The sequence below is a fragment of the Crinia signifera genome, chromosome 8, assembly GCF_055691185.1.
Source record: "Crinia signifera chromosome 8, ASM5569118v1, whole genome shotgun sequence".
In the NCBI taxonomy this organism is placed as follows: Eukaryota; Metazoa; Chordata; class Amphibia; order Anura; family Myobatrachidae; genus Crinia; species Crinia signifera.
In genome coordinates this window covers 135,196,600-135,214,883 of record NC_139224.1, presented here as the reverse complement: position 1 = coordinate 135,214,883, position 18,284 = coordinate 135,196,600, and the positions used below count along the sequence as shown (strand labels likewise).

Below are 18,284 nucleotides of genomic sequence, written 5' to 3'. Positions count from 1 at the left end.
TAATTCATCAAAACTTCTGGTGTGTCAAAATATATGGTCATAAAAAGGCTGCAGATCACTCCTATTGACGTGTGTGTGTTACGACAGTATTAACCAGCCCAAGTCAAAAAGTAAGTAATTGGCTTAGAGGAAAATGTTTGGATTCCTTGCAGTTCAGTCACAAAGATGTGTATCCAAGCTGGATTAAGATGTAGAAGGTAGAAACATATAAATTGATAAGAACCTCCTGGACCATCTAGTCTTCCCAAGACAAACTGTCCAACATGACCACTTCCCCAAGTACAAAATGCTCTGTTCCTGGACTTCCCACCCCATTAACCATGCCACTTGTTTTGGACTAATTAATTGATAAGACAGGTATTTTTGATACAGATGACCGCAATCGTAAGTACCGAGGAAGAGCATTTTGTACTTGGTGGAAACGGGGTCATTGAGGGTTCGTTATCAGCAAAATTGTAATAAAATATTCTAGATATGATTGGATGCTAATAATTTGAAGTAAATAAATCGCAGAAAGTTAAAGGATTATTCCATCATGTACATATATACATATACATACACCTGGCGGACATTACCTCTAATGTAAACAAAAAGAAAGAAAAGCTACAGCAAAGCAACTAGGACACAACACTTCTACAGTACTTCCAATAAGAAACAAACACGGAAGCAGTGTAGCCAAAGTATAAACACTAGGCCATGCAGTCAATAAGAAGCCAACACTACACCAGTGCAGGCAATAAGAAGCCAACACTAGGCCAGTGCAGCCAATAAGAAGCCAACACTAGGCCAGTGCAGCCAATAAGAAGCCAACACTAGGCCAGTGCAGGCAATAAGAAGCCAACACTAGGCCAGTGCAGGCAATAAGAAGCCAACACTAGGCCAGTGCAGCCAATAAGAAGCCAACCTTAGGCCAGTGCACCCAATAAGAAGCCAACACTACGCCAGTGCAGCCAATACGAAGCCAACACTAGGTCAGTGGAGCCAATAAGAAGCCAACACTAGGCCAGTTCAACCAATAAATTAGTGGTTGCAAAATCGTGAACTATTGAGGGTCCTTAATGACTGAGTTGGGAACCACTGTATACCAATACTAGGGAAATAAAGTCAATATGATAGCATTACTGGGTGCAGATACAAGTAAGCACACGCTCACACAAATGTTTCTGACAGGGATCTCCCATTACAGGAGTGCTGCACTTATTTAACTCACCTTTCTTAAAGGAAGATGTGATCACGTCTTTACTGTAACCACTAGCGCTGCTGCAACTTGCTGAGTGACCATAGCAAAAACACTGCAAGCACCCTTCTGAGCGCCCGGCCTCCAGGTTATAAAACCCAGACTTACACCTATAAGAGACGCCATGACACAGAGTTTAGTCAGCTGTAATGAACAAAAGGACATAATGTTTCACTGTTCACTTCTCTTGCTATGCCAGGGATGGGGAACCTTCGGCCCTCCAGCTTTTGTTGAACTACATCCCAGAATGCACTGCAACAGTTTTAGGGTCTTATTCTGGTTCACTCTCAGAGGCAAATTCCTTCTCAAATGGACAAAACCATGTGCACTGCAGGGGGGCAGATGTAACATGTGCACAGCGAGTTAGATTTGGGTGAGTTATTTTGTTTCTGTGCAGGGAAAATACTGACTGATTTATTTCTACACTGCAATATAGATCTCACTTTGAAGAAAAAAACCCCACCCAAATCTAATTCTCTCTGCACAATTACATCTTCCCCACCTGCACAGTACATGGTTTTGTCCATTTGAGAAGGAATTTGCCTCCGAGTGTGAACCAGAATGATGCCCTTAGTATGGCCGCATAGCAAAACTCTAGCAGGGCATGCTGGGATGTGAAGTTCAACAACAGCTGGAGGGCCGAAGGTTCCCCATCCCTGTGCTATGCCATCTGTTTCTCTAGAACACCATGCAATGCATGAGATGGCATAGTGCCACCTAATGCTGAGCATGTACAGAAACGTATGACAATGGCACATTTGCCTATATCACTTACCAACAATTTTCTGTAACTAGGGGATACCAGACCATATAATATAATGGGGGAAATTTACTAAGATGGGAGTTCTATTTTAGATGGAACACAACATTTTCCAGGGCCACTGTCAGTTATATTAACTGCCACTGCTATTCAGGCCAGGGGCTATGCAGATCCCAAGACCAGTCTGAATAAGCTTTGGCTTACGCAGACTGCACGAGGTCTACTACCATTGCAAGTGGCAACCGATGGTCACAAAGGTCACAATAGCGATCCACCGCAGCTCTCAGATCCGGCAGATGCCTCCTGCTGCAGTTACATTTTATTTGTACCGTATCACGCAGCCCTTCCCTGCGGCTGTGCAATTCTTTACAAATCAGAATCATCTCCTTTAGTACGACAGGACATTCCTGACCACCTGCATGTTATACATCATATACAGAAATCATTTGTATATCTATGTAATAGTTTTCATTCTAGCACCCGCCGTCTTTGAAAACCCATGAAGTTCCTGTTCCCTGCCTGGGGTGTCGCGGTCTGCTGTGGTGTTTCTAGCACAGGTCTGGTTTGCATATCAGTGCTGATATACAGACCACACTGTGCTAGAAGCACTACAGCAGACAGCGACACCCCAGGCAGGGAAGAGGAACTGCATGGGTTTTCAAAAGATAGCGGGTGCTAGAATGAACACTATGTAATACGGACAAGCTGCATCCGGCTACACTCACCTGTCACAGCTCTCTCCAGTTACATGCGGTTTGCAGACACAGTTTCCGTCCTTGTCACATCCCTGGCTGCTGCCGGCTGGGTCACACTTGCAGCCTTGTCGTCTGGACATTGGGGAGAGCACAGAAGACATCAGCTCTATAGAGCAGACAATTGCGCAAAGTGTATGTAGAAAACAACGACAGTTTCCATACAGTGAGCCTGATTCTGGGGGAGATGTATCAAGCCCTTCCATCAATCAGCTTCCGTCATTTATTTGAAATGACGGTTAGAAACTGATTAGTTACTTTGGGCAAATTCTCCAGTTTATCTCCCTCTAAGACTTGATACATTTATGCCTCTGATTCGCATAGAACTCTGTGATGTAATTCCGGACACTATCTCATGGGGTGTTGACATGCTCCCCTCTGCTATAAAGTATAATGATGAGAGGTCAAGGTCGGCAATAATTTACCTTATGTGAACATAGAGACTGATTCACCCCCAGTTGTACATTTGGGAAATTTGCGCAAAAGTACAACTGGTGGCGGCAGTCTGCGCTGGGACACCCAACACAGGACAAGGCCACCCCACACGTTGGGTCCCTCCCCCCGATTACATCACTGAAGTGAGAAGACCCCACACATGGCCAGCAGCCCCCAGGCTGCGCAACCTAGCTACGAAGCCAGATGCAGGGCAGCCTTGTTTAGAATTGCAGTGGCCCTCCCCCAAAGTCTCCTGGAGTATGGACAGGCCTGCATTTTCCTGGTCATTTCCAGAAAACACTGCATCGCTCCACCCCAACAGTGTGTTGCCATACCGGGATGTAACTTAAACTTTGATTATGAGGTAATCACAATTTAAGTGTTTGCGCACATTCTGCGATTGGGTCTGAATCAGGCACTTAGGCAGTAACTGAAAAAGCCAGCTATATGGTGTTATAGGATATTCACATCACTGCTCTGTCATATTGGAAGACCCTGCTCCCTCCCACTATATCATTTGTATTCCTTTAATAATGGGTGTGGTATAGGGGTCCGACAGTCGGGATCCCGACAGTTATTAGCCCAACGTTGGGATCCCGACTGGCTGGACTCAGACACCATGGCGAGGGCAACAAAGCCCCTTGCAGGCTCGCTGCGCTTGCCACACTACGGGCAAGGTGGATCGCTATGCTCGCCACCTATTCTATTCCCCCTGTATGGGGGTCGTGGACCCCCACGAGGGAGAATAGCCGGTGGCCGTCGGGACCCGAGTGTCTGGGTTTTGACTGTCGGGATCCCGACGTCCGGCACCCTTAATAATTTGCTATGCTTGGAACCTTTTGATGATTTTACCAACTCCACATTTCCCTAAACACATGCACTACAATAATAGGCAATGTAATAAGACAACATTATATACAATTCATTGGGGCAGATGTATTAAGCCTTAACAAGAGATAAATCCAAGGGTGATAAGGAGAGATAAACGTCCAGCCAATCAGCTCCTTAATGACTTTTTTCAAACACAGGCTGTAACATGGCAGTTAGCAGGTGATTGGCTGGATGTTTATCTCTCCTTATCACCCTTGGATTTATCTCTTGTTAAAGCTTAATACATCTGCCCCATTGTTACATACTCTTGGGTTGCAGTAATTACTTAGCCCCCACCTCTGGAATGGATGAGATTGAGGGGCAGATTTATTAAGCTTGGAGAAGAGATAAACTGCAGATAAAGCAGAGAAAAGGTAAAAGTAGATAAAGCACCAGCCAATCAACTCCCAACTGTCTTTTTCAAACACAGCTGATTGGCTGGTGGTTTATCTCCTTTTACCTTTTCTCCGCTTTATCTCCAGTTTATCTCTTCTCCAAGCTTAATAAATCTGCCCCTGAGGGTGGGATGTACTAAGGGAAAAATGCAGTAAGACCCGGCCGTCCCGTCTTCTCCGGGCAGGGTATCACCACCTTTGGGTTCGTCCATGAAACTCCTCCTCCCATTAGCAACAGGTCACAGTCAGAGGTCCTCCCAGCTGCAGGGGGATGGCGGAGGCGTCGGGAAGAACCGCTGAGCCAGGGATGTGATGGAGACCCCGCCTCCGACACCGCTTTGTATTTTAATACATCCCGCCCTGACTATTTTATCTTTATTCTCTAGGCAGGTCAGCTGAAGATCACAGTGTGGTCTGTGACAGCACAAACACACATATCAAATATTGTCTGAGACTATTTCCTAAATTCCATGAAACAACATTTATGTCTTGTTGTGTCTTCATTTGCAATCAGGGTGAGTCTTGTAGTAGCTTGTCCTGCCTTGGATGACATGTAGGAAGCCACTGTGGTCAAGTTCCAAGGTTCCCAGATGATATATTTTTATTTACTTGGGTTGACATTACCCTTGGGCCAGCCCTGATCATATTAAGGATTTTGAAAGACAGCACAGATTGCCCCAGAGGGACACGTCTACTATAGATCCAGGCCTGGCAGTACAGATATCTCCTGAGTGGTAGGTCACCAATACATACAAGAGCAACGCATTTTACCTGCAGCCGGCTGCAGTAAGCGATTGGAATCCAGGCTGACATTGGTCGCACTTCTCTCCCATCACACCGGGCTTACAGCTGCAGCGTCCATTGTTATCACACTGGCTACTGGTAGAGCCTACATTGGGTGGAACACATTGAAAGGAAATCAGTTAGGCTGGGATCATTATAAAAGGGCATTTCCATTCCCCATCCAGACTGTGGTGCAATATGACAATAACAAAGGGTACAGTGATCATGGTGTTAGGGCTTTGTATTCTAATCTTCTAGGGGAGGTGTTACTGCTATTGCAGGCTGGCTGTGTACATTCATATATTTTGGGGCTTATATATGGAATAGGGTACAGTACACCCTTCTGGATAAAGATATTAGAAGTCAGCAAGAATTCCGGGACCCTATAAAGCCGCATGGCTGTTGGGTAAGCTCTTTTATTCATGGGGCAAGATGTATAAGTGATAAACCATTAACCAATTAGCTTCTTTTTTTCAAACAGCCTGTGACATGGCAGTTAGGAGCTGATAGGCTGGTGGTTTATCACTCACTTTTCAACCTTAGTACATTTGGCCCATGGTGCGGCTCTATTAACAGTCAATGTATAGCGAAGCAGAGATGCTAAGGTTATCCTGCCTGACCTATCTTACATTGCACTGGACATACCTGAAGCATGGCAGAGACAGGGCGCACAGGCACCATCTGGCTGTGGGTAGTACCCATCTTTGCATCTCTCACAGTGTGGCCCATCCGTGCCTCCAATACAGTCTAGGCAACGAAACCCAGAGCCTGTCTGTGCCTGCAACTCCGGGTCAAAAACACAGCGCTGGGAGCGGCCATTGCAGTTGCAGACGGAAATGTGCACTGATGGACACAAAGCAGAACAGAACGGGAGAGTTACTTATAATGAGATCACATACACAGCACACATTTAATATTTACTTATCCTCAGGTAAAGGAAAGGCAGATCAGCACTCACTGTAATGAAATCACTGGCTTGCGTGCCTTTGCCACAATATTCAAGCATGTTTGTTTGTGTAGGTCCTACAGTGCCATGCTGTGATTGCCTCATATTCCTATGGGATACACATTTGGGGGGGGTTATCCAATTGTCTGAAATATCGTCTGTTTTCGCCAAGAATCGGTTGAATTTACATTCGACCTATCCAATGTCATTTCCAAATGACCTATAAATTCAAAAAGTTGGAAAAGACGTGGATCGACAGATCTGTGTCTTTTTGGTCGGAAACGGGTGCTAATTTGACAATTTAACGTCCATTTCCGACAATGCAGATTCGTCTTTTATACAAGTCGGATCTGCAGTAGATAGAATAGTTAATGGATGATATTTCTGACTATCGGACATATCGTCTAGCATTGAATACCCCCCTTGATTACTTATCCTCAGTAAATAAAAAGTTTAAAACATGATACAGGTTGAGTATCCCTGATCCAAATATCCGTTATCCAAATTATTCCGAAAACCATACATTCCAGAAAGTGAAAGAAAAGAAAATTCTTGCAAAAAGCTCTACTGGCAACATCTGTAACAGCACTACTGAGGACATGATATGTAACTGGCACTACTGAGGACATGATATGTAACTGGCACTACTGGGGACAGCTGTAACAGCACTACAGAGGACATTATATGTAACTGGCACTACTGGGGACATCTGTAACTGGCACTACTGAGCACATGATGTGTAACTGGCACTACTGAGCACATGATATATAACTGGCACTACTGAGCACATGATGTGTAACTGGCACTACTGAGCACATGATATGTAACTGGCACTATTGAGCACATGATGTGTAATTGGCACTAAATATGTGCAAGAAAATGATTGATTGCCATTCAAATTCATTGCCTGAATAGGACGCAAACTTTGTTTCATGTTTTGAAACCTTGTTTTATGCACAAATGAAATATATTAGTGTGTATTTCATGTTTTTGATGTGTTTATACAACATAAATACAAGATACATCATTGAGATATAAAATAATTCTGAAATACGGGGGGGAGGGGGGGGGCTGCCTGTGAAAGCTGTCACCAGGGAGAGGAAGTGGGGGGGAGAATAAAGCCTCCCTGTATGGTCCGGGCATGTAGCAAAAACCGGAATGGTCTGGACCACACGGTGAGGCTGTAATCTCCCCTTCCCCATGTCCCTGGTGAAAGCTACCACAGGCATCCATCTGGACAAGACACCCCCGGACAAGAAACCCCTCGGACTGGACACTATAGTGTTCATTCTAGCACCCGCTATATTTGAAAACCCATGCAGTTCCTCTTCCCTGCCTGGGGTGTCACTGTCTGTGTTTCTAGCACAGGTCTGGTTTGCATATCAGTGATGATATACAGACCACACTGTGCTAGAAGCACTACACCAGACAGCGACACCCCAGGCAGGGAAGAGGAACTACATGGCTTTTCAAATATAGCGGGTGCTAGAATGAACACTAGGACACTACAAGCTCCGGAATGACGAATTTGATGTCCGGTCCAGCATTCCGGGGTCTTGTCCGGGTCCAGTTTTTACTTAGTCCCTGTTTTCTGGACCCCTCCGCATCCCCACCCTTCAAACCCGAGCAGCATGTCAATTATGCTGTGTCTTTGGACGCATTGCGACTAATGTCACAGTCACAGAAACAGATCTGCAAGCCTACATCTCTGAATGACGCCAATGGGTAGGTACATGTGAGAAATCTATGAAGCAGCCAGAAAGACAGGTTATGGCATGTGGATAGTGGCAGTGAATCGGATTTGAATTAATTCTTATGAGAAATAAATGTTTGTTTAGTGCTTTTAAGGTTTGCACTCTAGCATTAAAGAACAAATGAATGGTGCTTTGTAGGGTATTGCTGTTTTTCAAAGTACTGGGAGATCAACATTTTTAAACTTTGACTCTCATATTCCGGAATCAGCATTTATGACATACTGTCAGGGCTTAAAGTGGTCAAGCAGAGGTGGGGGAACTCATTTATCTATGCCACCTAATTAACTCCCCTACCCCCATTAGGGCCAGTGGTAGGGTTTTTGGCATCCTCTTGCAAACTAGAATGCTTTTCTGTGAGAATTACTGTTCAGGGCCAATGTGGAGGTTAAAATGTTCCACCTCACCATTAGAGGTGGTGGAACTCAGTCCCACCCCGTTCCCCCTCACTTTAACCCCTGCATACTGTACAGGACCTCCCAGGTTCTTAAAATGTGGACTAGGACTTTTGCCTGAAAACGAGTGCAGCTTCATGGCCTCAGAGAAAATGCCAAATTCACTTCTTGCGCTGCTAAGCAGATCAGCATGTGAGAGGGGTCTCCCAACCTCCCCGACATAGGGGGATATTGAGGCAAAATCGGGACAGTTGGGATTTCTGTTTATGATTAAGCTCCTTTGTATGCCACACACACATCAATGTAATGTAAGATCTTACCTAACATCTTTTTTTTAAGAATTTTTATTGGGTATTTAAGGAGAAATGTCACATACGACTTATCAAAGAAGAAAATGTCTCAAACTAGAAACAAATACAGATATCCACGTAAGAAGAGGTCTCAATACAGTATGGACATATAAAACATATAGGGTATACATATATAATTTAGTCATACAAGATACATATAGACAAGACTATAGACAAGACATACACATGAGTGGGAGGTAGGGTATATACAATCCGTAGCCTTATTAATAATTTGTTATACTCAGCAACATACATATCATTGTAGGCATGTCCTAGTTAGGTAATACAATGAAAAGCATCTTATGGTGTGTAACCAGAGGGTCCCAGTCAGAGAGGCGGTTGTACCGCTTTTTTGGATATGTAGGTTTGATTGTTAGAAAATAATCCAGTGGCAATAAGGGGGGGGGGGGGTAAGGAGCATGTCAATTTTACCAAATTACATTAGTCCCATGAGAATGACCATCCAGAGGATTGGGTTCCATTAAAGCATTGATATAAGGGCCAACTTTGGTCCAATTACGTGTTTCGAAGAAGTGTAGAATTTGAAGTATCATCCAAGGAGTGTATAAACCAGTCCCATTTGTTATGGAAGGAATGTATTACTGAACATCTTAAAGAAACCCCAGTTGCAGTGTGGGCTGCTTTATATTTCAAGTACAGATCCTCCATTTAACACCATTACTTTACGGCTTTGCCGGGATCTGTGGTGTCAATTGCCAGGAGTTCCAGAAATATAGTAATTCTCTCACAGTTTGATCATCCAAAACTCAAGTTATGACATGATAACATTCCAAACCCATTAGATGTTATCCAATAAGTGGATTTCTTCTCATAGTATATGTAATAAGGCACAGTCCCACCCTTGTAGACATAAATGATTAGCATTTATAAATCATCCTCAATAAGTCACGTGACTAGACATCCTGGCTGCTCCACATTTCTTTTACTGTTGTGGCTGATAACGTAATAATAGTCTGTTGCAAACAGTCGGAATAAATGCGACCAGTCTGGCCGCCACAATCACACCTTCCATAACATTGCTCTTTCACTCTCTAAATTTCATATCTTATTTTACAAGTGTTAGAATATTCTGTCTGCAACACCTGGATTCCCCACTATTGTTATACCTACTTAGGCAGAGCTGTACCCAGAGGCGTAACTCTGGGAGACATTGGAGTCATCTGCCACCGGGCTCCTGCTCCCAAGGGGGCATCTTTCCTTCTCTGTTTAAATCAGTTAATTGAAAGCCATTGATATCACTTTTGTGGCTGACTCCCCCTACTAGCAGGACCATAGACGTCACACTCTCTTTATTTTAAAACGTAATATACATAACATACATATATTTATATAACGTGGTGTTTGTGGGGAGGAGGCATAGGCGTGCGCACGGGGGGTGCCAGGGGTGCACAGGCACCTCCTAATGACTGGGCACCCCCCGCACGATTGCAGCCAGGCAGACCCCGCCAGCGGGGTCTGCGGTGGGTGCCGACGCCTGCCAGGGACAGGCTGTGTGTTTAGTTAAGTTATCGCGGCATCGCGCTGCGCTGCGCTCTGCTCCGGGTCCCAGGACCTAGTTGCAGTTGATTGACAGCACCATATAGGGTGCCGGCGCCGTATAGGACAGGACAGCTGAGCGATGGCTCAGCTGTCCAATCATATCTGACACAGCAGGCTGCGTCTCAGTGACTGGCTGAGCACGCAGGCTGCAGAAAGAAGAAAGGAGGTGTGGAGGACCTGCAGTGCTGTAGAAGTCACGTTGTGCACAGCCTGTCTGCCCCACCAGGCATCCACATGAGTGAAAGTAAGGCAGCACTTCCACATTTACAAGGACATTATGAGTTTGTGTGTGTGTATATATATATATATATATATATATATACATATACACACACACACACACATACTGTACTTACATATATATAATCCTCCCCTTGCTCTTCCCAGCCTTTCCTTCCTTACACTCCCCTCTCCCCCGCCCACCCCTGTCATGTCCCTCCCCCCCATAATGTGTAATGGGCATCACGTGTGTCAAATAATGTGTAATAATGTGTAATGGGCAACATGATGTGTGGCTTAATGTGTAATGGGCATGATGGTCTGAGACGTAATGGGCATCACGGTGTGAGGCACAACGTCTAATGGGTATCATGGTGTGAGGCGCACTTGTAATGGGTATCACGGTGTGAGGCACAACGTCTAATGGGTATCACGGTGTGAGGCGCACTTGTAATGGGTATCACATTGTGAGGCGCAACATGTAATGGGCCATATGGTGTGTGGCATAATGTGTAATGGGCATCACTTGTGTCAAATAATGTGTAATGGGCATCACTTGTGTCAAATAATGTGTAATAATGTGTAATGGAGATCACGGTGTGTGGCATAATGTTTAATGGGCATCATGGTGTGTGGCATAATGTGTAATGGGCATCATAGTCTGAGACGTAATGGGCATAACCGTGTGAGGCACAACATGTAATGGGCATTATGGCATGTGTTATACTATGTAATGTCTGTGTGACGTGTAATAGGCATTACAGTGTCAATTTTAGGTGCGCACACTGTCTCTATGGTCCCTATTTTACAAAACTTTGTCAAGCCCTGGCATGTGGAATGGGCATTACGATGTGTGGCAATATGTGGAATGGGCATTACTGTGTGATGAGCATTATGGTGTGTGGCATTATATGGAATGAGCATTATGTTGGATGGCATTATGTGGAATGGGCATTACTGTGCAATGCATTATATGTAATGGGCACTATGTGTAATGGGCATTACAGTGTAGATTTTTGCAGCGCACCTTCGGTGCGCACTGTCCCTGTTTTTAGTATTCTGAAGTGCATATACATAACTAAGTCACCTATTTAGTTTGTATTGATACCCATAGGCGGTGATAGACACGCCCAATAGATGGTGATGGACACCCCCCCCCCCATGGTGCACCCCCTAAGAAAATGGGCTGCGCAAGCCTATGGGAGGAGGGGGGGAATGACACATATATTTATCTTGCCTCCGGGTAACTTGGACGAACTTATGACACTGGCTGTACCATCAGAAATTTCTATTCAAGTGCATCCTGAATCTTATAATCCAAATGAATGCACCCTTAAATCTTTGAGTAATGAGGAAACTGAATAGGCCTAGGAAGTCCATGTTGACATGGGAACAATATACAATCCCTATACAGATATACAAGCACTAAAGCTACAAAGCATATCCCCCCCAACTGGCTTCCATTTGGCTGGCAGTGACTATCTATCGGCAGTGTGACTTTGTGAGGCAGGGGCGCCGATTTACATTTTTTCCGGTGGGTGCTCCCACAGACCCGCCCCCCCCCCAGAGTACCATCCCCCCCAGACTACCATCCCCCCCCCCCCCCCCCGACTACCATTCCCCTCCCCCCACCACCTCCGGGGACTCACCCGCTGCTCGCGTCTGGGATCCTGGCAGCACCGCAGCGGGGTCCCAGCAGGGGATATGCCGTCAGCAGCAGGGTCCCTCCGGAAGATGGGAACTAGCAGTGGTATTAATACCGCTACTAGTTCACATCCGCCGCAGGGACCCCCGCTGCTGAAGGCATATCCGCTGCTGGGACCCCACTGCCTCACTTTCCATGGGTGCTCGTGCCCCGGAGCACCCATGGTTTCGGCGCTGCCAGTCACCCGCAGGACAGGCAGTTTCAATGGGAGGTGTCCCCTCCTTCTGGAACAGCCAGTCTGGGCTGCAATAGGTAGAGAGCTGGCTTCCTGTAGAAAGGTGCACCCTGCCTTGATGTGCAGCTTAATGGGCTGCAGCAGGTGAGGAAGCTGCCGCCGGATGATGTGAGGAGCTGCATGAAGAGCATATACAAACTTTTCACAGTAAGGATATTTACCATTATATATATATATATATATATATATATATATATATATATATATATATATATATATATAGATAGATAGATAGATAGATAGATAGATAGATAGATAGATAGATAGATAGATAGATAGATAGATAGATATAGCTATGCATAGCTGCCTACCCTCCTGCATTACACTGTTACATTTTTTGGGAAAAAAGGAATGAGAGACAGATACATTTACATTGAATCATCAGCACCATTTCCCAGCACTTTAGCAAGTATAGTAGCTCTTACTAACTGCTTTGGGGCTCATCTACATTTGGATATCAGTCATTTAAAAAGATTCCTCTCAGATGTAGCAGTACACACGCACGCTTCTAGGTGCCACGTTCACAATCTCTTTTCACAATCTCTCCATATAATAAACTAGCCACACCCTTTGGGTGGAGCATGGCACACCCCCCTCAATTGGGCGCTGCGCAAAATTCTATTACCAACTATAATCTCCCTGAAAGTAGTTTTCAAAAGTAGGCAAGTATGCAGCTATGTAAGAGCACTACAGACATACGAGGCATAGGAGATGAAAGCTGTCCAGTTGTTAGTTTATAACAGGTGTGTATTAGGAATTGTCCATTACAGACCACTACTGGTAATGACACCTCACTGCTTGATGTTGGCAGCCATCAACGTCATTTTCTAGAACTCAGTCGAATCCATTTGTTAACTCAAAACTTTAACATGGCAAAAAAACCTTGCTGCTTATTCATCTACGTTATGTGAAATCTGTACTGTACACTGCAGCAGGAAGTGTTTTTGACTATAAAGGACCAGAATATACACATTATACCATACCTCCCAACTGTCACGATTACAGCAGGACAGTCCCGATTTTTCGGGTCCTGTCCCACTGTCCCACCCGCGGCAGGCATTATCCCGCTGCGGGGGGTGGCAGTTGGGAGACCGCCCAATCTAATAGAATAGACGCTATGTGCATGCGCACAGCGTCTATTCTCGTATGAAAATGAGGTTGCGGCTAATTAGCATAAGCCGCGCCCTAATTTGCATACGCCCCGTCCCCTTTTCGGGTGCTTTTCCCTATTTCCCCAACACAGAAGTTGGGAGGTATGTTATACAAGTGTTCGGTCCATCTTCCTTCATAAGTTCTTGTTGTACTGTCCTGATCTAACCTGTCTGACACAATCAGTGTTCCCTGTTGCCTGAACATGTTCTAAATTGCATTAATATTAATTATAAAAACTAAATTACACTTTACCATTCACTGAATTACCCCTGTACCTACAGCTAGGCATCTACTACTTCAGTGGCTCCCAAACTCGGTCCTCATGGAATGCTAACAGTACTGGTTTTAAGGCTATCCATACTTGATCACATATTATTTAATTAAATCAACTGGGGGATTAATAAATCAACCTTTGCTAAAGCATAACTACTCTAAACCATGGACAGTTTTATAGGGAATATTGAGGAACATGTTTGGGAACCACAGTACAGGTTTAGTATCCCTCATCCAAAATGCTCGGGACCAGAAGAATTTTGGATAGCGGATTATTCTGTGTCTTGGAATATTTGTATATTTCAATGATGTGTCTTGTGGTATCTTGCATTTATGTTGCACAAACACATCAAACACATGAAATACACACCATATATAATTATTTGGGCATGAAACAAGGTTTCCAAACATCAACTATCTCAGGCACTGAATTTGAATGTTAAGCAATCATGTCCTTGTACATATTTAGTGCCAGTTACATATCATGTCTCTAGTAGTGCCAGTTACATATCATGCCTCTAGTAGTGCCAGTTACAGATGTGCCCAGTAGTGCCCTTTACATATCCTGTCCCTAATAGTACCAGTTACATATTATGTCCCCAGTAGTGCCAGTTACAGATGTCCCCAGTAGTGCCAGTTACAGATGTCCCCAGTAGTGCCAGTTACATATCATGTCCCCAATAGTGTCATTTGCATATCATGTCCCTAGTAGTGCCAGCTACATATGTCCCCAGTAGTGCCAGTTACATATCATGTCTCCAGTAGTGCCAGTTACAGATGTCCCCAGTAGTGGCAGTTACATATCGTGTCTCCAGTAGTGCCAGTTACAGATGTCCCCAGTAGTGCCAGTTACATATCGTGTCTCCAGTAGTGCCAGTTACAGATGTCCCAAGTAGTGCCAGTTACAGATGTCCCCAGTAGTGCTTTTAGCCACAAAAAAAAAGTACATTCTGGAAACGATAGTTTTCGGAATTATTTGGATAACGGATTTCTGGATAAGGCATACCTCCCAACATGACCCTCTCCAGGAGGGACACAATGCTCTGTTTCTGGACTTCCCTTTCATTCATCATTGCTGTCACCTGTGTGGAAACGCCAGGGGCTGGCTGGCAACTTTTAGCCAAGGGGGCAAGTCCAGAGCACTGGCCCATACCCCCCAACACTCTGGAAAGCTGAATGCTTGTGCGTGCCGGTGGCGCGCAGAAAAATTAGGCGTGTGGCCTATCATAAGGGGGCGTGGCCTGTACCTTGATTGTATTGTGTACCTGCAGATTGCACATTGTGATGCTAATTACACATTATGCCGCACACCTTGATGCCCATACTGTGATGGCAATTACCCAATGCTCCCCACACCGTATGCCCATTACGCCCCATACCATGATGCCCATTACACCGCACAATGTGATGTCCACAGTGCCAGATTTGCCCCCACAGTGCCAGATATTCCGCCACAGTGCCAAATACACATATGCCCCCACAGTGCCAGATATGCCCCCACAGTGCCAGAGACACATATGCCCCCACAGTGCCAGAGACACATATGCCCCCACAGTGCCAGAGACACATATGCCCCCACAGTGCCAGAGACACATATGCCCTTACAGTGCCAGATCCACATATGCCCCCACAGTGCCAGATATGCCCCCACAGTGCCAGAGACACATATGCCCCCACAGTGCCAGAGAAACATAATATGCCCCCACAGTGCCAGATACACATATGCCCCCACAGTGCCAGATATGCCCCCACAGTGCCAGAGATGCCCCCACAGTGCCAGAGATGCCCCCACAGTGCCAGAGACACATATGCCCCCACAGTGCCAGAGATGCCCCCACAGTGCCAGAGACACATATGCCCCCACAGTGCCAGAGACACACATGCCCACACAGTGCCAAAGGAGACACACATGCCCCCACAGTGCCAGAGACGACACACATGCCCCCACAGTGCCAGAGACGACACACATGCCCCCACAGTGCCAGAGACGACACACATGCCCCCACAGTGCCAGAGGAGACACACATGCCCCCACAGTGCCAGAGGAGACACACATGACATGTCCTCAGTGCAGGGGGCCGGCGGCCATTTTCCTGTAGCCACGGCCGTGTTCTGGAAGCCGCGGCCAGCGCAGGAGGGCTGCCTGTGCCTGGAGGAGGTGGATGGTGACCAGCGTGGCCCGCAGCCAGTGACTGGCTAAGCGGCCCGGGTGGCACATGGCACCCTGCCCCCCGGCCCAGCCCGCCCCTGGGAAACGCCTTTCTTACCCATTAACTTGTTTGAAACAGGTGATGGCAATCATACATTAAGAGGGAAGTCCAGAAACAGAGCATTATGTCCCTCCTTGAGAGGGTCATATTGGGAGGTATGGATAAGGGATACTCAACCTGTACTACATCTGCACAGGTGATGGATACACAGACTCCTAATTGCTCTTGTGAGCAAGCACCATGGTACACAGACCACAGGAAAGCCCTTATGTTACCTGTATGTGTATGCTGTTGTCTCTCAAAGCTGGCTATAAATGGTAAAAACAGATCCAACCAGAATGTCTGCAGTATGCAGGTAACTGTGCCAAATGATCTCAGAATAGTCCCTGTGCAGCTTTGCTAGCTGTAATCTAAAGAATTGTCCACCCTCAGAATATTTTGTTTATACACCTTCCTGTAGCTTTCACTTTCCTCACTTTTCTGTGCTGTACTTTAATTACTTTATATTTATACCAGGCCGTATCATTAGATGTACAATAGTTTCCATTAAACAAGAATGTGCTCTAGGCCAGTGGTTCTTAAACTCGGTCCTCAGGACCTCACACAATTCCCGTTTTCCAGATCACCTGACAGGTGCATTCATTACTGACTGACACTTTTTAAAAGATCCACAGGTGGAGCTAATTATTTCACTTGTGATTCTGTGAGGAGACCTGGAAAACATGCACTGTTGGGGGTATTGTGGACCAGGGTTTGGACCCACTGCTCTAGGCAAATGCAATGCAAATGATTAACTTTTCTTACATTATATCCAATTGTGATGGGAAATTCAGAATAAAGATTAAAAGGGAAAAAAAAACAGTTTAATGTAAATAATCTGCAGGGAAGCTCATACAATACAAATAATGTTGTTGGAAATTTCCAACCCGCAATCACTGCTGTACAGACAGATGTTCTGTTGGGTTGCAAGATTTGCACTTATGCAGTAAATAACAAGATGCCTCAAACTTGCACTTTCTAATGTGTGAGACTTATAAATGATCTGTCCTAGCAGACACTATTAGGTTTATGCAGTATAAGGCAAACACCGGTCATACATTTTAACTATGTGTTACCGCATAAATGCTGCAACCAGTCCCTGAACACTCACAAAATAAAACCATTAGTCTCACCATCTATGGCTGTTGTCTCTGAGACCACTGACAAGGCAAGCAGCAGCAGCGAAGGCAGGCCCCTCCACGAAGCCATCTTATTGGAGACACTGACCCCGCTTGTGGTCGTTTTGTTAGTTGCTTGTGTCTCGTACCCTCCACTCTGTCTGTCTATACAAGCCGCCTTCAGGTGTGTTTTATGAGAGCTCTGTAACCTGACTCATTGCAGACACAAAGATCTTCTGTGACTCACCCACTGAATAACAGCCCAACCCTTCTATCTCGCAGGTACACACGAGTTCCTGCTTTACGCACCATGCAACCCTCTCTGTGCACTGCAGTGTGTGGCCAGAAAGATCCCCTGGCAGCTCAGTAATATATGGGAGTAGCGTTTACTCCAAGGTTCCCCTACAGCACAGATGCAGACTTACAACAACTTCTAGGGACACTTAGGGTAAAGTTAACAAAAGTTCTATTGGAAATAGGATGTGGGCCACAGAAACCAATCAGATTCAAACTATTATCTTATAGTAGGTGCTAATAACTAAAGGTGCCCATACACTTATCCGATTTGGGCTGATTTCGCTGGAAATCGATCAAATCCAATGTGTTTGACATAACATCCGACCCGATGTGTGGTCCTGTGTGCATCAGGTCAGACCCTACAGATTCAGGTGCTTTTTAGCACCCACAATGTGTTGGTCCAATCCGTAGGTGTGTGCCAGCAGTGAAACACCGCTGGCACACACCTATGTGAAGTGGGCAGGCAGCACAAAATGCCTGGGGACCTGGGCAGCATGCATGAAGCACTGGGGGGCTGTGGGTGCAGTGGCAGAGCGGGCAGTGCGCTGTGTCCGGGAAGCGATGAGCAAAAGTGCCGATTTATGTTTTTGCTGGTGGGTGCTCTAGCCGAAAATATAGGGGAGTGGCTTCATGGGGAAGGGGCGTGGCCTCAAAATAATACCAATTTATAATACACAGCACAGTTGTCTCCAATATTCAAATTATCCCGTGCAGATACATAAATGCTAATCAGTCACAAAGCACGCCCTACTCAGACGCACAGCATGCCCAGAGCACGCACATGCTGGCTGGCCCACATCTG

At 45.6% G+C, this 18,284-nt stretch overlaps 1 protein-coding gene across 1 annotated transcript in view; it reads right to left on the bottom strand.

Annotated features, from left to right (window-relative positions):
* LAMC2 (laminin subunit gamma 2) overlaps positions 1-17,500 on the bottom strand; it is a 43,885-nt gene extending 26,385 nt beyond the window's left edge. Inside the window, exons 1-5 of the mRNA XM_083157211.1 lie at positions 17,201-17,500; positions 5,878-6,075; positions 5,221-5,338; positions 2,723-2,824; positions 1,211-1,347 (exon numbers count right to left, since the gene is read on the bottom strand). Coding sequence (XP_083013337.1) covers positions 1,211-1,347; positions 2,723-2,824; positions 5,221-5,338; positions 5,878-6,075; positions 17,201-17,276 — 631 coding nt within the window. The 5' untranslated portion in view covers positions 17,277-17,500. The remainder of the gene's footprint in view (positions 1-1,210; positions 1,348-2,722; positions 2,825-5,220; positions 5,339-5,877; positions 6,076-17,200) is intronic.
* Between the last annotated feature and the right edge of the window lie 784 nt (positions 17,501-18,284).